At 40.3% G+C, this 24,703-nt stretch overlaps 1 protein-coding gene across 1 annotated transcript; it reads right to left on the bottom strand.

Annotated features, from left to right (window-relative positions):
* Window positions 1-5,640: 5,640 nt before the first annotated feature.
* Window positions 5,641-23,259, bottom strand: LOC106564413 (zinc finger protein 271-like). The gene is made up of 2 exons (XM_014130503.2): window positions 23,144-23,259; window positions 5,641-7,650 (listed from the first exon to the last, which is right to left on the bottom strand). Exons 1-2 carry the CDS (start codon window positions 23,256-23,258, stop codon window positions 6,365-6,367), a joined length of 1,401 nt encoding a protein of 466 aa, XP_013985978.2. The 5' UTR covers window position 23,259; the 3' UTR covers window positions 5,641-6,364.
* Between the last annotated feature and the right edge of the window lie 1,444 nt (window positions 23,260-24,703).

The following is a 24,703-nucleotide window of genomic DNA, read 5'->3' as shown; positions in this document are numbered from 1 at the left end:
CCTGTCATGCTTGTTCAGGTTTCCTACCTGGCCAAAACTCTTTCCACAATGGGAACATTGGAAAAGCTTTTCCCCTGTGTATCCCCTCTCATGTCTTTGCAGGCTCCCTAACTGGTTAAATGTCATTCCACATTGGGAACAGTGGTAAGGCTTCTCTCTGGTGTGTATTCTCTTATGTGTTCTCAGGCTCCCTAACTGAGTAAAACTCTTTCCATACTGGGAGCAGTGATGTCGTCCTGCTGGTTTGGACGTCTCAGGGTCTGGTTCCCCTGAAGGACTCTTCCTGCTGTCAGAAGGAGAGTCTGGTCTCTCCCCTGTCAAAGACAGTTTAATTAATTAAACAGAGACCTGAATGAAACCTCCACATGATAAAACTTCCTATGACGTTTAATCTAGACTAGATCCCTCAATCACCTGAAGTCAGTTTTCACACATATTATTAAACTGACTACAAAATGCAGGTCTCTGTGTGGTTCTTAGTCAGAGAGGCCTTCAGTCAGTATGGTCAGGAGGAGTTCAGGAGTCTGGTTGCCTTTTACAAGGAGCTCTTGACTAAGGCATGATTACACCAGAGGAAGTCATGTCAGAGTACTTCCAGTACAAGAGATTTGCCCAGGGCCCATCAGCTGGCCCAATGAGACATTTTCCTCAATGTCCTGCAGGCAGGTGTGTACTAGGATAATGTTCAATGCCCTTTGCCCTCACAGATCATTGTATAGTAGAGTTATGAACAGTACCTTCCTAGACAATGTGCTGGACAGTAATTATTTATGTTGATCTAAACTCCGAAAGTGTGAGGAAGGGTAGATTTAGACTCAACATCATGCTGTTACAAGATGAGATATTTAGCCAGTCACCAGCAGAGGAAGGGTAGATTTAGACTCAACATCATGATATTACAAGATGAGATATTTAGCCAGTCACTAGCAGAGGAAGGGTAGATTTAGACTCAACATCATGATATTACAAGATGAGATATTTAGCCAGTCACTAGCAGAGGAAGGGTAGATTTAGACTCAACACAATGATATTACAAGATGAGATATTTAGCCAGTCACTAGCAGATGGGCTCAACTGAAAGGATTTCCCCAGTGTGGGAAACCTCTAAAGCATGTATTATGGTAGGCTCTGGTGTATTAGAGGGGAAATAACATGTGTCCAGAAAGAAGAGAGAAGGGTCTGAAGCAGTAAAAAGATTAGAAACAGATATGTGGCCTGGAAAGGGATTTGGAAAGACATTTCACAGATAGCACATTTCAAAAACTGCCTGCAAATTCACATTTCCGATGCAAGAAATGTATAACAAAAAGGCAGAATATGCTCTGTTTAGACTTAGAACCAGTTTAATGAGGGAGGTGAGAAGACAGGCAGGCTACTAGCAAGACAAGAAAAAATGCACAACACTTGGAACGGAACTCCAGCAATTGAGAAGGACACTAAGATGGTGACCTCATCCAAAGAGATTAACAGTGTGTTATAATGTTATTATGAAGATTTATATAAATCCTCCTGTTCAGCGAGCCCCGTAGATATGGATACTTCTTTGTCTGGTGTAGAATTACCTAGATTATCAGATAGCCAGGTAGAGGACCTGGACTGTTCTATAACAGAAGAGGAGGTTAGAGCCGCCATTTCATCTATGAAAGCAGGAAAATCACCAGGTCTGGATGGCCTTCCTGTAGAATATTATAAAAGTATATTGACATTCTTGTACCTGTATTGACAGTGGTTTACCAGGAGACATTTAAAAATGTCTCCCTTCCGGACACCTTTAATGAGGCTTTGTTATTGCTGATTCCTAAAAAGGATAGAGATACTACAGAACCTGGGAATTTTAGCGCTATCAGCCTCCTTCATGTGGACTGTAAGATTCTCAATGAGACCCTTGTGATGCGCTTAGAGAAGGTACTACCTAATATTATACATAGCAATCAAGTAGGATTTATTAAGAACAGGACCTCAACTGATAATATGAGGAGGCTCTTACATCTCATGTGGTTAAACCGCTCAAATAAACTTCCTACCACTGCGGTCTCCTTAGATGCTGAGAAGGCATTTGATAGGGTAGAGTGGGGTTCTCTTCAGAACCCTTTGAAAATGTGGTTCTGGACCTGACTTTTGTAAATGATAGCGGTCCTCTATTCCAATCCTAAAGCAACAGAACTTACCAATGGAATTATGTCTCTTTTTTTGTCTTTCTGAGGCACAAAGCAGTGTTGCTCTCTCTCCCCTCTCCTATTCCAATCCTAAAGCAACAGTACTTACCAATGGAATCAATGTCTCTTTTTTGTCTTTCTGAGGCACAAGGCAGGGTTGCTGTCTCTCCCCTCTCCTAGTTACCAGTTTTAGAGCCTCTTGCGACAATGATCAGAACAGATCCAGAAATTAGGGGTGTCCATGGCGGAGGAAAAGAACACAAACTGCTTATGTATGCAGACGGTATTCTACTGCTGGTCTCTGATCCTCTTCGGTCTCTACCACCATTACTTACTTCTATTGAATCATATTGTAGTTTGTCAGGCTACAAAATGTATTGAAATAAAGTGGGAAGCAATGCCAATTAACGCCATGTATTACTCTGGAACCGTTACCCCATATCATTTCAAATGGGTTCCATACTGGGACTAAATATTGGGGTATTAAGTTGAGCTCAAATTTGGACAAAGTCAAAGTAGTCAAGATTAAGATTAAGACCAATTTAGACAAATTGGAAAATATGAAACTTTCTTTATGGGGAAAAGATCAACGTAATTAAAATGGTTGTGGTCCCACAATTTAATGAGATCTCTGCAATGTTACCTATGAATATTACAGACCGGTATTTTAAACAGTTGAACTAAATCCTTGATGTGGGAAAGGAAAAACCCCAGGATTAATATGAAGAAGATGTGCTCACCAAGGGATGTAGAAGGCTGTACTAGATATTACATTGTACCACTTATCATTTGAAATGGCTAAATCGGCAAAGCATTGGGGCAAATGGGATGCTGGCTTGGATTGGATAACAATAGAACGGTAACAAAGTTATCCTTTCATCTCTGTTGATACTCTGTCACATAGTCTTACAGAGGTCTGTTGAAACTCCCAACCCAATTTTGTTACACTCAAAAGAAGTATTGAGAACAGTACACAAGATATGTGGAATTTCACATCTAAAACAAGGATCTTCATCATGGTGGAACAATCCTAGGCTATGGATTGGAAAGAAGTCTGTGTACTGGAAATAGTGGGTAATGAAAGGAATTCATACTAAAGGTGATCTGTACAATGAAGTTGTTTAACTTCTCAAATTTGGTAAAAAAAAACATGATGTGGGAAACAAGGGACATTTCTGGAAATATTTACAATTGAGAGAATGTTTGTTAACCGGCTTTCAACAAAATCCAGGAAAGAACCCAATAGCTGAGTATTTGGAATTACCCAAACATAAAGCAGATGTTTTTTACTCAATATTTAGTCATCTGCAGAGTAAAGACTATAAAAACCTCAGAACAATTTATCAAATTGACCTTTACTGTGAAATTGAGGATGATACCTGGTTGAAAATATTGTCCAGCTCAGGGAGGAACATAAGGGAAGCCAGGGGAAAACTTACTCAATATAAGAGAGGTTTCATTGGACCCCAACAAGGCTTCATAAGATGGTGCTTATCAACAATTCTGTCTTGTTAATGCCAAAAAGACACTAGGACATTTTTTCACACAATATGGGAATGTACATTAGCGCTAGCTTTCTGGAACGATGTTTTGAAATATCTGGAGGAATTGAAGAGTTAAAGTTGATTTTGGGGGTCTTCTAAAGACCCCCACCACTGATTATGTTGTTATTAATTTGCTTACGTGCCATTGTACCTATTCTCACTGTATAGCTGAATATTGAGGCCTCTGTCTGTGTCTAGCTCTCTGCCAAAACCCGCAGCCCCGCGTCTGTGAGAAAAGGTGAGAAAAGGGACTGAGGGTGATAGCGAGACACAGAGAGACAGTGTCTGTTTGTCTCTTAAACAAGGGCAGATTTGCATACCGGTGAGACAGGTTCTCAGAAACCTTGTGTTAAGAATAACTTGTTCTTTTAGCTGCACATGCAGGTTTTGGACATAGGAGATAAGGTGTGATCTATATAAGATCCTGTCTTTCTTTTGTTCGGGGCAGAACTCAGGAGAGACATCAGTTGTATGTCTGATGTTTGATCTTTGACTTCTGTCTACAGCTGTATTTTGATGGAAATTGTTATGATTTATAAGTGCACATTGAGTATTACTTACTTGTTAAGTAAATAACGGAGCCCAGAAAAGTGGAACCAACACTTACCTTACTCCAGGACTCCAGTCTCTGACTAACTAAGCCAAATTTAAGACACGTTCACAAAAGCTACTTAAATGTCCTAGTTGAACTAGTCCTGGCTTAATCTATGCCCTGCAGGGTCTGAATCAAACCCAATGTCCAGTGGGATTGATCTGTTTGATCCAATTGTTTGTTTCAGTTTTCAGTTGTTGAATCCTTGACGTATTGTTGATTTCAAAACTTTTCAGTTTCAACAAATGCACTGGATTGGTTGAAAAGTGATACTAAACTTACATACCATGCACTATTTTGACATAGTGGAAGATATACTGAATTGATACTGTTTTTCATACTAAGATGGACCAAAATATGTGCTCATTGGTTTTGCAAGAGGGCATAAAAATGTTGTTCTGCCCCTGAACAAGGAAGTTAACCCATTGTTCCCTGGTAGGCAATCATTATAAATAAGAATTTGTTCTTAACTGACTTGCCTAGTTAAATAAAGGTTAAAAAAAATAAAAAATTAAGTCTGTTGATTGTCGGTCATTAAAGGTTTATTTACATAGCACATTTCAGACATGGATGCAACGCAATGGCTTCACAGGAAAAAAACTATGAAAATAAACAGAAATATTTAGTACACAACAAACAGAAGAGGATAACAAAAACAGAAGATTAACAACTGAAAGACTAATGAGCATCCTAAGGAAAATCCATTGATTAAAATATTAACAACTGGATGCAATATTCAACCCTAATGAGATGGACAAGCCAGAACAGGTGTAACACATACTGACTAAAGAGGTGACACCAATCGGTGCTCCCTACGTGCTAACGAGCTATACGTTCTAAAGTCCAACCTCAAAACATAAATGGAAAAACCAAAGCCTGTAACACCTTCCCCCTTAAGACAAAAAATATATCCTATATTTTTGTTGGACAAGTTTGCTCACCACCAACAGAAAACAACTAAAATGCTTCACCAATATAAACATGGTGTCTACTGGCTGTCAATTAAAAACAAGCAAAAACACATTTTTAAATATATTTTTATACAATCTTATTTTTTTCTCCTTTTTCTTTCTGAAAAACATACTAGCTTCTAGAACTCTCGTCTTCCTAAAACTCACTAGCTTCTAGAAGTCTCGTCTTCCTAAAACTCACTAGCTTCTAGAAATCTCGTCCCCTTGGAACGAGCCCAAACAAAACTCATCTCCAATATGAAAAAACGTGGATTCAAATAAATTGTGATCCATGGCAACGCACTGACAAAAATACAAATATTTTTGACTGCCCACCCTTGAGATAATCAGCAACCAAGTTGTCCTTACCACGGACATGTCTGATTTCAAGAGGAAACTCCTGCAATATCCGTAGTAACTTTCCACCTCACTGGAACTTCTCTCTCTTTTCAGGGTTCACTCGATAGGCATGTTGTTGGATCGGGGCCCAGTCCCCAATGTCATGCTCTAGTACATTTGGGTTGGCACATCTGAGAATTAACCCTGATATTCTAAAAGCAGGGCGACAATGTCAATATAATTGTACCCAAAAATTGTCAGTTGGTTGCATAAATAATTATGATTACTAAATATTACATGAATTGTAAACATGAAATATCAAAACCAAATGTACACCCCTTTGTTAATATGTATTGGCAATAATTCACTTAATGGTGAGGCATGGAATAATAAAACGTATCTTTCGTCAGGCTGAATGTTTGAAATATGAGGTGATTTGAGACCTGCTTCTTCAGTAGTGGAATAAAGACAATTAGCACTTGGATGTTGTCAAGAAATACTGGTGATGTAGGATTGTTAATAAAATTGATTATAGACTAATTTATTATACTGTGTCCATGTGTATAGGCTGCAAGTATGTTGAAATTAAGTTGTTTTCAAGTAATTTAAAAAAACGACCAGAAAAACATCTTCGGACTTAGTCTTATTTTCAACATCTTTTCAATTACATTTTGCAAAGTGGGATATTTCATTGATATCATGAAACAACTGCTTCATGTATGTATTTTCTGATGTTTGATGAGATGTCTTTTATCGGAGAATCTCTTGTCACATTGATCACAGCTACAAAGTTTGTCCACCTGTGTGTGTTCTCTGGTGTATAGTCAGATAGCCAGATGTACTAAAACTCTTCCCACATTGAACACAGCTAAAAGGTTTCTCTCCTGTGTGTGTCCGCTGGTGTACTATCAGGCTGCTGAAGTGAGTAAAACTCTTCCCACATTTACCACAGCTATAAGGTTTCTCTCCTGTGTGTGTTCTCTGGTGTGTCTTCAGACAGCCAGATGTACCAAAACTCTTCCCACATTGATCACAGCTATAAGGTTTCTCTCCTGTGTGTGTTCTCTGGTGTACAATTAGATGGCTAGATGTAGTACAACTCTTCCCACATTGATAACAGATAAAAGGTTTCTCTCCTGTGTGTATTCTCTGGTGCACTATCAAGGAGCTTGACACAGTAAATTTCTTCCCACATTGGTCACAGCCAAAAGGTTTCTCTCCTGTGTGTGTCCGCTGGTGTACTATCAGGCTGTCTGGTTGAGTAAAACTCTTCCCACATTGACTACAGCTATAAGATTTCTCTCCTGTATGTATTCTCTGGTGCACTATCAAGGAGTTTGACACAGTAAATTTCTTCCCACATTGATCACAGCCATAAGGTTTCTCTCCTGTGTGTGTTCTATGGTGCACCTTCAATGACCATGATGTTGAAAAGCTTTTCCCACAATCTGAACAATGGTGAAGATTCTTTCCTGTGTGTATTCTCTGGTGCACTGTCAAGGAGTTAGACACAGTAAATTTCTTCCCACATTGATCACAGCCATAAGATTTCTTTCCTGTGTGTGTCCGCTGGTGTACTTTCAGGCTGTTTGGTTGAGTAAAACTCTTCCCACATTGACTACAGCTATAAGGTTTCTCTCCCGTGTGTATTCTCTGGTGCACTATCAAGGAGTTTGACACAGTAAATTTCTTCCCACATTGATCACAGACATATGGTTTCTCTCCTGTGTGTGTCCGCTGGTGTACTATCAGGCTGTTTGGTTGAGTAAAACTCTTCCCACATTGATCACAGCCAAAAGGTTTCTCTCCAGTGTGAATTCTCAGGTGTACTTTAAGTGCATCTGATCTTGAGTAACTCTTCCCACAATCAAAACAGTGGTGAGCTTTCTCTCCTGTGTGTACTCGCTGGTGTATTTTAAGTTCCGATGAAGATTTGCAGTAAGATTTCTTCCCTGTGGGTTTCTGCTGGTGTTTCTTGAGGTGTTCTGATCTGAAGAGACTCTCTGCCTCATCAGCTTCATGATGTTGTTGAGGATCCCCAGAGAATCCATGATAGTCCCGTCTCTGTCCTGTGTGAACAACAAAGTCAGACAGATGGTTAACCTCTTACATCTAGACTGCTCCAATATCCAATGATAGGCGTGGCGCGAATGACAAATTCCTCAAAAATACAAAAACTTCAATTTTTCAAACATATGACTATTTCACAGCATTTTAAAGACAAGACTCTCCTTTATCTAACCACACTGTCCGATTTCAAAAAGGCTTTACAGCGAAAGCAAAACATTAGATTATGTCAGCAGAGTACCCAGCCAGAAAATCAGACACCCATTTTTCAAGCTAGCATATAATGTCACAAAAACCCAGAAGACAGCTAAATGCAGCACTAACCTTTGATGATCTTCATCAGATGACACACCTAGGACATTATGTTATACAATACATGCATGTTTTGTTCAATCAAGTTCATATTTATATCAAAAAACAGCTTTTTACATTAGCATGTGACGTTCAGAACTAGCAAACTTCCGGGGAATTTACTAACAATTTACTAAATTACTCACGATAAACGTTCACAAAAAGCATAACAATTATTTTAAGAATTATAGATACAGAACTCCTCTATGCACTCGATATGTCCGAAAGCACATTTTGCAATATTCTAAGTACATAGCCCAGCCATCACGGGCTAGCTATTTAGACACCCGGCAAGTTTAGCCTTCACCAAAATCAGATTTACTATTACAAAAGTTTGATTACCTTTTGTTGTCTTCGTCAGAATGCACTCCCAGGACTGCTACTTCAATAACAAATGTTGGTTTGGTCCAAAATAATCCATCGTTATATCCGAATAGCGGCGTTTTGTTCGTGCGTTCCAGAAACTATCCGAAATGGTAAATCAGGGTCGTGCGCATGGCGCATTTCGTGACAAAAAAATTCTAAATATTCCATTACCGTACTTCGAAGCATGTCAACCGCTGTTTAAAATCAATTTTTATGCAATTTATCTCGTAAAAAAGCGATAATATTCCGACCGGGAATCTCCTTTTCGGCAAACAGAGGAAAAAACACAAAGACGGGGGCGGCCAGTGCACACGCCTAAGCCCACAGTCCCTTGACCGGCCACTTGAGAAAGGCGATAATGTGTTTCAGCCTGGGGCTGAAATGACGACATTCAGGTTTTTCCCGGGCTCTGAGAGCCTATTGGAGCCGTGAGAAGTGTCACGTTACCGCAGAGATCCTTTGTAATTGAATGAGATGTCAAAGAAAGACAATAAATGGTCAGACAGGCCACTTCCTGTAAAGGAATCTCTCAGGTTTTGACCTGCCATTTGAGTTCTGTTATACTCACAGACACCATTCAAACAGTTTTAGAAAATTTGGGGTGTTTTCTATCCATAGGCCAATAAGTATATGCATATTCTAGTTACTGGGCAGGAGTGGTAACCAGATTAAATCGGGTATGTTTTTTATCCAGCCGTGTCAATACTGCCCCCTATCCTAAACAGGTTAAACTCTTTGACTATTGATACCGACAGAATAATAACAAGTCTTTGATATTAATTACTAGTCTGCAGCTAGGAATTCGGTATCATTGAACGCGAAGACCGACGAAACATCTGTCCTATAACGACAATAATGAATGTCACTTTGAAATATCCATTCTAACCGAGAGAGAGACAGAGAGAGAACGCGAGGACAAAACACACTAACAGAAACAAACTTTTCAACAAAGATCCCGACGACACACTCAGCGTAAATATATATATTGATTGCAATTGTTCCCGAATGAGTGAGCGTTCATGTGCAAAGGTTTAGCATATCAATTGCTATAATTATCAACTCTTTTGTCTAACAAGCCACCATGCTGGTTTAGCCCACTAGGGCACATTCTCCTATCATTTCCTTGTAACCATATCTGTTTGTTATGCATTTCTGTGAATTACTTAGTTAGTAAATAAATGATTTTAAGACAATTGATGTATGGATGACTCATAGTGAAGACTGGGTTCGTGCAGATAACCAACAATTTACGACGTTTGGAATGAGACTGACGAGGTAAAGAATACATCATTAATCCGAAGACTAATAGATCAGATATTATGATATCTGAAAGTTATATTAGGAAAATTATAACTTTGTAATCTGAATATTTTCCTTGTTGACCCGACCTCCTAGTTAATTACAGTTACACAATTAATTAGTTTAATCGCGTAATAATAATTACAGAGAGTTATTTGATAAACATGACTTCCATTTTAATGATGCCAAAGACACAACATTTATGGCGCCCCCTGTGAGGACTCTAAAACAAGGACGCACGTTTGGGTCATTTTGATAATATACATTTATGATGCCCCCGTGCGAGGAATCTAAGATAGAATTGGACTTTGCTGTGGAATTCTATATATCAATTGTGAAAACAGAATTGTACACAGGCTGCTATCTATACAAATTGGTTGTGTGTGTATTCCCATTGGAACAAGCTATTTTGAAGAGTGGATCTGGTCGTATGTCGATAGCAATGAGGGATAAATTCCAGATTTAGTCCGTTAGGCCAAACGGTACTATTTCTGTCGGTCAATATTAACTTCTAGAGCAAGGGCATAGAGCCAGTAAGGTTAGAAATTAGTAGATATTTGTTCGGTGACCGAGACGAACTATTCCCCTACTGCACTAAGACAGTGTGGGCAGACCACATGCGTATCTGTATTTATGTACCGTGTCGCTCCGGTCAACATAAACGCTAGCAAAGTATGCCGAATGGGTTAATGTGAGACGTCACTAGTAAACCCACCCTTTCCATTGTGAGAGGACCCTATTTTTGTGCTTGGAAGTGAGATTTCTGAACAAAGTAGGAATAGCTTGCACTTGATGCTAAGCTAAACAAAGGGGAAATTATTTCCTCTTCCTGTGCCCCGTTTAAATTCCTCCGCCTGGCGCGACGGAAGTCCCGCCCTTTGTACTTCCGTTTGATTTCAGCATTCTGCATCACTGGTGGTGAAGAATCGCCAGTACATCTTTTGGGAAAAGTAGGGGAAATCCAAACGTGGATCATGGTAAGATATCCAGCCAATCGCAATTGACTGGATATCGACGTCTCGTTCAATTTAACTAACAAGTGAAATTGCCAGATTTACCTTTTCAAGCGGATCTTTTAAATAATATCCAAATTGATTAGGCATCTACAATGAGACAAGATTAACTTTTTCCACATTTAACTTAGAAGAAGCAAAGCTCTCAGGTTAACTGAAAGTTAATTCCCAGATAGCCTATACAGGTTTGATTTATCATAAATAGATTAATCAGTAAAATCTGCTTTAGCAAAGCACATTCAGTAAAACCCATTACTGACGGGAGTGAATCCCATGTGGCTTCGGCCCTAGGGGAAATATACCATAGTGGTGAATTAAACTACATTACTTTTATGATAATCCAGCAATCTCAATTGCTTGGGTATCATTGTCTCATTCAATTTATTTATTTAAATTGTCGAACATACCTTTCTAGGTTCTTCCAATTAAATGAGACATCTTAAACTTTGCAATAGTAACCTATATGAACCAACTTCCCAGGTTAATTTAACGTTTAATTCCCAGATAGCCTATCCAGGTATGATTAATCATTATCATTGATTAATTAAATTTGCTTTTGCAAATTCATTCACGTCCAACTCCCACAGTACTGTACAGTACTGATGGGTCATTAACGTCTATAAATAGATTAAAATTGTCTTTGCAGCTCCCAACATTCCAAAACCAAATTTTGGAAAACTAGGAAAAACATTTTTCCTTTCAAATGTTCTAATAATGTGCAAGCTATCAGAGGGGGTAGTCCCCACTCGCCCGCTAATTAGTGAACCTCCACCCGTAAATGGATTGATCTCTGACCTCAGCAGCGATACCAACCCTAATTATGCCATTAGTGGAAAAGCAGACAACGCTTTCCAAAATCAACCATCGGGCGCAGGCCTCGTAAAGGTTCTCTCCAGTCTAGCCCTGATGTCTTGCCATCCGAGATTGGCATCTGTCCAATACCGCAGTGCACAGCTGAAGCACGAGCAGGTAACGGTAGACATAAAGGGACAGGTGGAGAGAACCGGGAAACCAATGACAAATGCAGAAAAGGGAAAAATTCTGCTAGCTATGGAACTGCGTTTGAAAACTGAACAATTAAATGTAATTGCAAAAACGTATGACGATGAACAAGCACAAGCTCTTCAACAAAATCATCTTCTACAGGAACAAAATCATATGCTACAGGAACAACTCGATATAGCCAAAACTAAATACGATGATGTCCACGCCAAACTAGATAAATCTGAAGAGTTATCTACAAACAGGAGCGCTCAACTTGATAACATGCATGCAGTTTTGTTGAACGTTACTCAAAGTAACACGGTTCTACTCAAAGCACTGCAGACCAAAGAAGATCAGTTAATGAACACAATGACAAAGTTGGATGACAAATCAGCAGAACTTATTGAAGTCGCTGACCAAATGAATGATGAGAGAACTCAGGTGATGAAGATGGAAATATTGATTTCTAAGCAAGCGGAGGAAATCTCATCACTGAATCTCTCACTCCGTACTCAAGACCTCTATCTGCAAACCATGACAGATAAGTTTGAGACCGAAAGGAGCAGGTGTGACACTCACGTGTCAAAAATCGGTACTCTAAACACTCAAGTGGACTCTGCAATGCAGCAGAATACCACCCTTAGGTACCATCTGGAGGAAATCCAGAATGGTCACGCTCTACAGCGCGACTACCCACCCAAGCAACTGGAGCCCTGTACTCAAAGGAGTAAAGACGATAGGTTTCAGACCTTGCCTCCCTCATGTGTCCCTCAGTCTTCTCCTCTTGGCCCTTCGGCACTGAGTAATATGGCGCCTCTTGGCCAACAACAAAAAGGCTTGGCTTCTCCTTTTGGCCCCAATCTCTCCACAGGATGAAGCCAACCCTCTCTGCCCGCTTGGCGCGGAATACCTTGACAAACTTTGACCCCGTTCCAGGTCAGCGAAACGATACTGAGACGTTCCTAGCTGACAGAGGACGCGTTGGATGGCTACCCGATCGCTATGGGTTCTGACAGGGTTTACCTGTTGAAGCGAACGTCGAATAGACACGTGACAAGGTTCATTCGTCTACAACAGCAACACGTGCTAAATTACTACGCTAAACTTACCACAGCTTTGAAATTAGAATTCAGTGGTTCTGCGACTCGCAAACACGATAGCTCACTGTCTAACACCGTCAAACAAGCTCGGAACGAACATCCACAAGCTTACTATCATAGGCTCCGTTCAGCTTACTTTGGCCTACTCATTGAAACAGGAATGGACGAGCTGTTACCATTCAAACAAATGTTTCTGTCAAACATGTATCCTACCTTCATTACCTACTTGGGCCCTGCTGCCCACGTTGGCTTGCCTATCCTACAACTCAGAGAGCTTGCAAGCACAGCTTTTGAGGCATCAAAAGTTCACAACGCTAAGAGCCCTGACCACTCGGTTTTGAAGTTTGACCAGGAGCACTCACTCCAGTTAGAGGATGCATTATCAGGTATTGGAGCGTTGAGAGATGACGCACAACAACAGTTTCTACCACGAAACCATGATTCCAATAACCTCCGCGGTCGAAATAACTAAATTATGTTGCCATCAACATGACTACCGCTACAATTGACTTTTTCGCTACGTTCCTGCACCCAACCCACAAACAGTGTCAGAGCACAAGGGTAACAAAGGGTTGAAGGACGATCAAAACGTAGACCAATGTTCTCCAGAAGTCCCACTACAGGAAGAACTAAAGCGAGAACAATTTGAGAAAAGGGTAAAAGAGAAGTCACAAGGACTAGACGGGGAATTACCGAACACCAGGTCCGCAGGAATTAACACACATAGCAAGGACGTTAAAGTTCAAATTTCTCCCGCTCTCATTCAAGACCCTATCCAGGGCCCGCTTGATCAAGAAACAAGCCCCCGGGCTTTGTCTACAGACTCTGATACAAAGGTTGCGAAGAAAAAGGTCAAATGCTTCGTTAAAGCCAAGCCCACTCAAAATCGGAAAAGTCAATCTGCTTCCACCTTGAACAGAAATGGCACATCACGTCGTTGCGAACGACCACTCCACTTTGTGGGGAATATGTCCACTAACCACGAATCTAAACGGCCATACCTGGAAACAGTCCTGGAGGACTGCTTAACTTGTCATGCGCTAATTGATTCGGGTGAGACAATATCACTCATCTCTCAAACATTGTTCGATGATCTCAAAAGGGCTTTGAAGCCAATTAAACGTTGGTTAACAGTGGAACGATGTGACACTACACTTTGAGGGGTCACTCAGACTACCTCGCCTCTCACATTGAGAGTCATGCTGAAACTACACTTCAAGGACGTATCGCTCGTTCACCCTGTGTATGTTACCAGCCTCGAAACTGTACCCCTGCTACTTGGAGCAGACTTGATGGATCGATTACTCCCATTGATGGATTGGAAAACCAACCAGGTATGGTCACAGGCCACAGTGCCTTCTCCACTGACCACACTGTCTTCCCCTAACGCTAGCTGCAACGCAGTCATTCACGAGGGGTATCTGTCGAAAGCACCCCTTGGGAAAAAGACGTTTAGAAACCTCTTGGTGCAGAATCCGATCCAAGGAGATATTACGATATCTCGACACATTCCATCAGCCAACTGGATTGACCATTCTTTTCATGATTTCGAGCCAGCTGTCTGTTAATAAGCAACTTCCCTCCTCCTTGCAGTCGTGCAATACGATAGTTGAGATGAACTTCTCTTGCCCTTCGGGCACTTCCGCAAGCACTGCAGCCGTCTCAGCAAGAAAAACATCGATGTGCACAGTATATTCTGCTTCCGATGATACACCTTCCTCTTTGTTGGGGACTGTCAACCCTTACAATTACACTAATGGTGTCAGTCCAGCAACTGACCCGATGACTCCCACTGGTGAAACACTTTGCGATATCACAGACCGATATCCTCGTCTCAGTTCGCAGGTACTGAAGAGGTTGCCACACGCGGACGCGGTGGTGACTGACATGCCTCGACAGCCACTGAGCGTTTTGAAGCACAAACACCAGGAGATTTGGTTGAAAGGTTACAACCATTCTCATAAAAAACTCATACATAGGGTCCGATCTTTTCGTTTGCGCCTCGGAAACCAACACCACCTGCTGGTGGGGGGGGTCACAAAGGGGGGGGAATAGTAGCCCAGACCCATGATGAGCCTCATCGAGGCCGGTGGGGGGGGTCGAGACTACGGACAACACCGTACGAGGCCGCCAGAGCATAAATCAAATCTAGTTGTAAACTCCCCTATGAGAACAGTGAGGAGCAGACAGGCCCCTAGATGGGGATTATCTTAGAACACATCTAAGATAGTACTGAGGTGTACCACACTGGTCGAAAAGGAAGTCCAGTGGACTTGTCCACCTCCAAAACAAATGGCAACAATAATCATTCCTTGCCATGTGTAGGTTCAACTACAATACAACTAGTAAAATGCTCCAATCATGTGTTCCGGTAGTATAATATTTCAGAATAAATCAGTAGGATAACTGGTCCCCTTGAGTACCAGTACCAATACCAGCAACAGTCAGTCCAGCTACAATCAGTAAGAAGGTTAGAGACCTAACCAATCAAATTACCCTTGACAACAGCCACATAGAAGTCACTCAGAGTGCAACACGCGGAGGGGAATCTCCAGTGCACTCTTCCAATGGTTAACACACGTCACTAATAAATGGGACCCTCCATTCAGGAGGAAAATTATTAAAAGTCATGAACGATGATCACACCACGTACGACTGGTCCAATACTTAAAAAGAGTACTTCCGTCGTGAGGTTAGCTCCTCCGTGGATAACATAGCTATGAAATAGACTTCATACCTATCGCCACTACAATAGTGGAAGACACAGTGACTTGTAGAAAAACTACTACAGACTCCCTTGACACCAATTCTGACTGACCTCCAGGCATTGACCTGAAAATTACCTGACTACGTCAGACTCATTCTGAACAAGTTGTAATCTGCTAGGATACTTGGTTTTCTTCCCTTGACATGCGTGCTTGTGTAAGCATAAATGCACATGCACAACGGAACATCCAATTAGGATTTATGCTACGATCACTTAAGGGTCCAAGCAAAATACCAGCCTTAGTAAAGTTGAACATTTACTTCTAGGCCTTTGACTCTACAGCACTCACCAGTTTTCTTCCCAAAAGTCCATAGGTAATCCCTGTCGACTGCCCAAAACTAGTGCATTACAGCTGTAGACTTATCATATAGTTATCAACGTAGGATAGTGTCTAAGCAACACAACACACCAAGTAGGAAAACCCTAGATATGGCATTAGAGACAATGCCATGATAATCATTTTGCCAGAACATTGGACGTATATAGAATACAGTCCAATTAGATGATTTTGTGTGAGAACTATATTTTGTATATCTTTTGTTTATGCTTTCATTCCTTTTCGGTTCAGTTCCTTTGACACTTAGGAAGTGATAGAGCCATAAACAAAGTCCCCATACAACCATCACTTAGTACCACAACGCCGCTCATTGGGGAATGAATGTAATTATATATATTTCATGAGTGTGTGTGCGTTGTTAACATCTGCCTAAGTTACTGGGTTTTCTATGCACCATCCCCCTACCTCTGTCTCCCCCACACAGGCTCTGTGAGAGCGGTCGTAAATTCCTAAGAAAATGTCCTGTCTCATGGCCACAGTATAAAGAGAGAGTGGGTTTCATAGAAAGAACCAAGGAGTTCTTCCACCTCACAGGATTGGAGAACCGAACGACATTTATGTTCTGGAGAAGGTATAAAAGATCGGTGAAGAATCCAGCTACAAACTGGCCCGTTTGGTACAATTTTGTGAAACTCATGAGAGACAATATGGCCATATTACCATAATCATGTTTATATAATAGCCTCAGTTGTGAGACTTACATCTAATGGTTGTATAAAAATTAATGAATAAGGATAAAGCTATTTGGAATATGTTGGGATGGTTGTAAGATGTTAATGTGAGAGAATTGTATTTCTGTTTAAAGTTTCACCAAGTCATCGGCACGCCCCCATGAACAGACGGGACCTGGCGTCATGAGACAGCCTTTTCTATCAGCAGACCGAGCTTATCTCCATTACGAGTGGCTAAAGGTTGGAGACCAGCTTACCTCGATAACGAGAGGGCCAAGGTTTGACCATGCATTCCTTGTTCTGAACTTTAACCATACCATGTGGTTAAACTCTTAGACTATTGATACCGACAGAATAATAACAAGTCTTTGATATTAATTACTAGTCTGCAGCTAGGAATTCGGTATCATTGAACGCGAAGACCGACGAAACATCTGTCCTATAACAACATTAATGAATGTCACTTTGAAATATCCATTCTAACCAAGAGAGAGAGAGAGAGAACGCGAGGACAAAACTCTCCAACAGAAACAAACTTTTCAACAAAGATCCCGATGAGACACTGAGCGTAAATATATATATTGATTGCAATTGTTCCCGAATGAGTGAGCGTTCATGTGCAAAGGATTAGCATATCAATTGTTATAATTATCAACTCTTTTGTTTAACAAGCCGCCATGCCGGTTTAGCCCACTAGGGCACATTCTCCTATCATTTCCTTGTAACCATATCTGTTTGTTATGCATTTCTGTGAATTCCTTAGTTAGTAAATAAATGATTTTAAGACAATTGATGTATGGATGATGTATGGATGACTCATAGTGAAGACTGGGTTCGTGCAGATAACCAACAATTTACGACGTTTGTAATGAGACTGACGAGGTAAAGAATACATTATTAATCCGAAGACTAATAGATCAGATATTATGATATCGGAAAGTTATATTAGGAAAATTATTACTTTGTAATCTGAATATTTTCCTTGGTGCCCCGACCTCCTAGTTAATTACAGTTACACGATTAATCAGTTTAATCGCGTAATAATAATTACAGAGAGTTATTTGATAAACATGTCTTCCGTTTTAATGATGCCAAAGACACGACAGAGGAAACCACTAGTTATGGATGTAGTATATCTGGTAATGAGGAAACCACTAGTTATGGATGTAGTATATCTGGTAATGAGGAAACCACTAGTTATGGATGTAGTATATCTGGTAATAAAGAAACCACTAGTTATGGATGTAGTATATATCTGCCTGGAGCAAAAATGGTGAGCAAAGATTTGAGTTTTTCACAATGTATTCTGAATATTACAGCACAATATCAGCACAAAATCAGTAGTGCTACTCAAGGAAACTCACATTCAGCACTGTCTATTTACTAATTCACCATCATGGGGAAAGCTCAGGGGAGTTCTCATAGGCTGACAGCAAAAATAGCTTCCATTTCCAGGTTGCTTATGAGTGCATTTCACATTACCTTTGGATTATAATTGGAAGGCTCGCTTGAATCACCTGCTTAATATGTTTGTGTTATTGCCATAAATCCACTGCTTTATACTTAAACACTTCAACTAGAAAAATGCTCTTTGTCTAGCTTTGCCATCAGCCTGACAATAAGGGTTTGTACACTAAGTTTTTAACCAATTGGCCCATAACTTCACCTAACAATAACATAGACCTACTGTAGTACCCATAACTTCACCTAACAACAACATAGACCTACTGTAGGACCCATAACTTCACCTAACAATAACATAGACTGACTGTAGGACCCATAACTTCACCTAACAACAACATAAACCTACTGTTGGACCCATAACTTGACATAACAGTGGTTAACTGCCTTGCTCAGGGGCAGAACAACACATTTTTACCTTGTCAGCTCGGGGATTCGATCTGGCAACCTCTCGGTTACTGGCCCAACACTTTAACCACAAGGCTACCTTCCGACCCACTTCACCTAACAATAACATAGACCTACTGTAGGACCCATAACTTCACCAAACAACAACTTAGATATAGGACTATAAATCATTTAATATTTCAGGTGAAACATGGAAACTAAAATGTCTTTGTCGTGACATTTCATAACCTAACCACCAGATAATTTTGTGAATAATCCTACTAGACTACTCTGTAATGTGTTGTCATTCTAAATGTCCTGAATAAAGGAAAATATCTCTGTGTATTGTACAATAGCCTATCCATCAAGGAACAGTTCTCTACACATGAGCTAAGTATCTCCGTGTCAAACAGACTAATGAGACCCTACTGTAAATCAAGCAGACAACAACACATTATAAACATCAATTTGTTAGGGATGTTGAATCCAACGTGGAGCACAGCATAACTGTCTTTACCAGAGTAATGAATGAAGAAGCACTTTGGTTGTTGTTGCATGTCGTGATGTTTGTCATTTGACTGTCATTCAGAAAATGATTTCCTGGATCAGCTGATGATAGTTGAACATGTGACTAACAAAACAGCTACAGTATTAAGAATTATGTGTAATTATTATATAACTGCGTTAATGACAGTATCCATTTGGGTGTTGTCTATAAAGTTAACGTGAATCAGAAACATTGGATTTTGCAAACTCTGAAATGATTTTGGATTTCTGTGCCCATGAAACCTGTTTTCCCAGTGTAATATAAGGAGTCACTAAATGTTACGTAGTTAGAGTGCATTTCAGGGATCTGAATACAAAAAACTGTCCCACAGCAAGATCTAGTATTTAAGTTGAAGTTCATCATATGACAAGCTTAACGAAGATTTCCTATCCCGACCGTTCATCACTGTGTGTGCTCCTAGAGGTGTGAGTATGGGGTGGTACCTAGCAGAGAGACTAAGGGCAGGAGAGGGTTGGCGGTTTTTGGGAAGAGTAGAGACTCTAAGCTGCATCATAGTTTTGGTAACCTTTCTGATACATTCAGATCCACCACCTTCCGGTACTAATCATAGGACACCGTTGTCATTGAGAAGAAGTAGAAGATAAACTATATAATACACTGATGAATGACATACAGAATAAGGAATCAAAGAAGATCAAGATGTAGAATTTAAGGTAAACATTAAACAATTTCCTGGGGAAGCAGACAACTGTACAGGAATTGGGGTTGGCCAGATTGAAGTACTCAGCCAACCCACCTCGGTTCACCTAAATTCCGGATGAATACCAGTGTTATAGATACAAGAATGGCACCAAGAACTAAGATGATTTTAATGGCTGAAAGTAATCGTTAATGTGACTGACTTAGGTTTGAAAGATGAATAAAAAAAATTTAACCTCACAGCACCTATAACTGATGAAGGGTGGGCTAGTACCAGTAAAGGACGCATACGACAGAAATTACCACAAAGGGTGGTTAGGAACTTGCGCCCTGGGGTTATTGGTCCAACCAGTTCGAGTTAGTCATCAGAGGCCAGTTATAGGAGGCTAAAGTAGGCACAGGAGGAGTTTTGACCAGGATGGGAGTGGTTTTGTCTAGAGGGATGCTATTGGCATCCTCAGGGAAGTTCCAGATGAATACAAAGCTATGAATCAAATATGTGAAGGCTTTAACACTACATTATTTTGGTGGTTGACAATAAATAGAAATGTGGATTGGATTAATGACATCTTTAATAATCAACAGAGATTCATGAATGAAAACAGGGATGCAGTAAAGAGGTTCTCTGACCAATTATCCGCCACCCCCCTCATGACCTGGTAAAATAGACTGACTCTCGATATGTTATTGGCAGAAGAGGGCAGTGTAGGTAGAATGATTAGGTTCATTGCTGCACGTACATTCCTGATAACACATCCCATGTTTGGGAAATGGTAAAGTGTTGTAAGAACTGTATTATGGGCTGCTTTCACCTGTATGAGTGTGTTTGTGTTGTGTGGATGTTGTCTCGTCCCATGTATGAGAGGTTTAATCACCAGGACTCTAGAGAGATCGATGACGCAGCAGATGGTGAGATATGGACGAATTCCGAGCTCCGATCAGTGGGATGGCGAATGCGGGCCTCCAGGCCAGGAAGATGGCTCCGTCTCTTTCAATAACGAGGAGCCAATGTTTGATGAAAGAATTTTCAACGTTTTGATAGACTGTTCCTTTAATGAAAATGATGATGAAAATCCTGAATCGAAGTGTCATAATTGGAAAGAGGCCTAGGACTGTCATTGATGGGTATAGGAGGTATAATTAATGTATTGGTTTTGTTTAATCCTTGTATCACAATTAAATTCCATATAGCGTGTGATTTCACAATTATGTATTTCCATATAGCGCATGATTATTGTATTTCCATATAGTGTGTGATTATTGTATTTCCATATAGCGTGTGATTATTAGTGATTACTTATAGCATGTGATCATCATGGTGAATTAGTGAATCATTTAAGGGTGGAATTGATAAGAGAATTATCTAATAAAGGTAAATGAATCAATAAACCATGATGAAATATTAGTCATACAGCATGGTTAATGAATAATCAATGTAATGATCAATGTAGGGATCGATTGGTCTGATTAGTTCCGGAAAGTCCAGGAACCACTGGAGAGGGAAAGAAATGTGTGTATGCAATTAGTATAGCTACAGAAGCAGATGGTCAAGGGAGTAAAACTTCAGAGAGTTCCTAACCTTGAAGGAAAGGAACAGGCTGAGCCAGAAGGTGATAAACAGTGTGAGAAGTTTATGGGGGTTGCAGGTCACCAACGGATTGTGTGTAAATGCATGTGCATAAGTTAGCAAGAACTATATAATGACTGTTTTGTTATCCTGACGGCAGAACATTCTCTGAATAAAGCTACAGAAACCTTTTGCAGAAAGCTGAGTCCTTGCCTAATTATTTTAACCCATTGTCTTACAAACCTTGGGCATTAGTCAAGGCGAATTGATTATTGATTATTATCATCAAGATATTAAATTCCTTCAACAACGCTCCGGCCGAGGAGTTGGGTTGATTTGACCGTTCTGACCTTAGCTTGCTAGCTACTTCCAGACACAAATGAGACTCTGACCATTTTACTCGCCCTAGCAGAGCTGGTTAGGCAGTTTTCATGTTATCCAGAGTGACTGTAACTGTGCTGCTGGAAAACATTTAAATTATGCTTTTTTTGCCTACGTTTACTGACACCTGGACATATTCAACGGGTGTTGAGGGCTAGTAAATTCATTATTCTGCACTCTGGTTCACTCAGACGAGAGTGCTCTGAAATCAGAGTAGATAGCCAGAGCGAATTTTAGTTAAAATTCCAGTACATACTGCTGTAATAACATGCTAACAAATTGTCTGCCAAAATAACGTGTAAGGTAACTTATTTGAAAAGTCATTACTTTATTACATTGTTCAACATTTTCTTAACATTTGTCATAATCAGTTAAAGGAATGAATTTGTATCGGCTCTCGTTGGACTTCGGCTGAATATTTTACGCCATTTTCTTCAAATCTGAAAACGATGTGAAGCCACGCCCATTTCCTGAAGAATTTCATTATGGGTCCTAAAGTACTGCGTGTATACGTCATATTTTGGCGAATTTAGTACGACATCCGGGAACTTTTGGCATACTAACTGCATCATACTATAACCAATAAGCATGCTATATACTCAATTCACGTCACAAATAGTACAGTTAGTATGAGTACTCTAAAACAGCTAATGACTTATCAACAGCTCTAACAAATTTGACCCCCTAAGGAAATCTACACTGGCAGGTATAGAAAGACCCATTTACTGTATAACCATTGATCCTTGAAGAATATAACATATAAACACCTCAAATGTTTCAACTGTATTACCCCACCAGAAACAAAAACATAAGCTCGTATAATGCCACTGTTAGTAAACAAGCACTGTATAGCCTTGAAATCTTGTTAAAACTATCATTTTGACCTTATGGATGGCCAGTCCTTGTATTTATAGTGTAGTCAATTCAGGGGGTAGCCCTGAGCTGGACTCAGGTCCAGCGACTGTCAAGCCAACACCTTATAACTGTTACACCAAGATGTCTGAACTTCTTGACGAGGTCGCTAGGTTTTGGGTTACGTTTGCTACAATAGCTTTCTCTATGAATGTGAGAGTGGTTACATTTCTCTAGCCCCCATCCCTCAGCTGTTTACCAAACCAAGTCTCAGGGCTGACATTTTGTTGCTGTTTAAATCCTAGGGTTCCCCTTTAAAAAAGACACACAATCAACCAACCAATCTGCAGTTCAAACAATAACAAAGCTGTAATTCCACCACTGTTTAGGTAATAAGATGATGATGGGGCTGGAGAAATGTAACTACTCTCAAATTCATAGACAGACCTACGGATGCAAGGACTGACCATCCATGATATCAGCATTATAGTTTTAACCATGTTGAGGCTATACAGTGTTGATTTACATTGTTTCTAAACATTGGAGTAAAAAAGCTTCTTTGGGGTTCTGATGGGGTACAACAGTTAAACTAAGCTCATGAGGCATGTGTTATATTCTTCAAGAATCAATGGCTATAAATTAACAATTAAAAAAGTCTAAATATGGATGTAGCTATTGCATATTTCCCCTTTAACACCACACATCAGCTCAACAACTGCAGAGTTTGTGCCTGTTTTTAAGACAGTACTTACTAGTGTTAATCAGGGTCCGTTCACCGTTAGAACCATTGGATGCCTTAACATGCCCTTGGGAAACCTGGCCCAGATATCCAGTTTCCTCCTCCTCTTCTTCCAATGTGACAGTCATCTCCCCCTCCTCCTCCTCTTTCACTTCCTCCTCTTCTTTCACAGTAACGTCCTCTTCCTCTTTCACTTTGAACGGGTCTTCCTCTTCTTTCACTGAAACGTCTTTCTCTTCTTCTTTCACTGTAACAGCCTCACCCTCTACTTCTTTTTTTATTGTAACAGCCTCCTCTTCCTCCTCCTCTTTCACGAGAGCATCTTTCTCCGTCCAGCAGACCTCTTCTTTAGCAGGAGGAGAGTAGCTTAGTGAACTCATGGTCGGGGATGCTATCTAGCTAGGCTAATGCTAACTTAACCAGTCCGCTAGCTGACTAATAACAACAACACCGTAAATATGAAATTAAAACGCATAACTAACTAGACGACAGAAGTGGGTTTAAAACACAGTGGCTAATATACACTAAAGCGTCTAAAGAGCTTAATTGGTTCGGCAATTTTGGCTAGCAAGCTACGGAGGTGGCTGACTGTTAATACTGTTGAAAGAAGCATTCCGTCCACTAGATTATACGTCACACTAGCAGCATTGCCTTAAAGCCCCACATGATGTATTGTTGCACCATGTAGGAGCAGTACAGACCTAGTCTGTTCATTATATACATCTACATGATGTATTGTTACACCTTGTACGAGCAGTATAGACCTACAGTAGCTAGCTGCCAATTTAGATGTAGTATGACTTAATGAAACTGCCTTACATATGCTGTTAAACATTTTTTTATTCGCACTAATCAATCAACACATTCCTGTCTTTGTATGTCTCAAATAATGGTATTATTTAATTAAATTCATTTAAAATAATCTTTGTCTGAAAATAAAATATTTCCTCAACTGCGTTTCCCACTCCAGTCAGCAGACGGCGATGTGCGTCTTTCAGGCGATGCTGCTAGCGTGACGTATAATCTAGTGGACGGTTCTTCATAAACAGCTAGTCAACCACCTCGGTAGCTTGCTAGCCAACATAGCCGACGGATTCAAGCTATTTATACGCTTTCGGTGTATATTAGCTGCTGTGTTTTAGACACACTTCTGTCGTATCTTCTTGTTAACCCATTTCATGTAATATTACGTTATTTTGTATTAGTCAGCTATAGTAGCTGGCTGGTTAAGTTAGCACTAGCTTAGTCGCTAATGATAGCTAGCTAGCTAACATATCCGAACATGAGCTCCCTAAACTACTCCCCTCCTGTTAAAGAAGAGGACGTCGGCTGGACGGAGAAAGAAGCTCTGGGGCTGTACATTGTCGTGAAAGAGGAGAAGGAAGAGGAGGATGTCACAGTTAAAAAAGAAGAGAAAGACGTTACAGTGAAAGAAGAGGAAGACGCGTTCAGAGTGAAAGAGGAGGAGGATGTTACTGTGAAAGAGGAGGATGTCGTTTTTGGAGTGAAGAAGGAAGGGGAGATTACTGTCACATTGAAGGATGAAGAGGTGGAGATAGGAGATCTGATTAAC

The sequence above is a fragment of the Salmo salar genome, chromosome ssa12 (genome assembly GCF_905237065.1).
Source record: "Salmo salar chromosome ssa12, Ssal_v3.1, whole genome shotgun sequence".
NCBI lineage: Eukaryota > Metazoa > Chordata > Actinopteri > Salmoniformes > Salmonidae > Salmo > Salmo salar.
The sequence above is the reverse complement of the archived record's forward strand: the minus strand, read 5'-3'. Positions and strand labels throughout refer to the sequence as shown.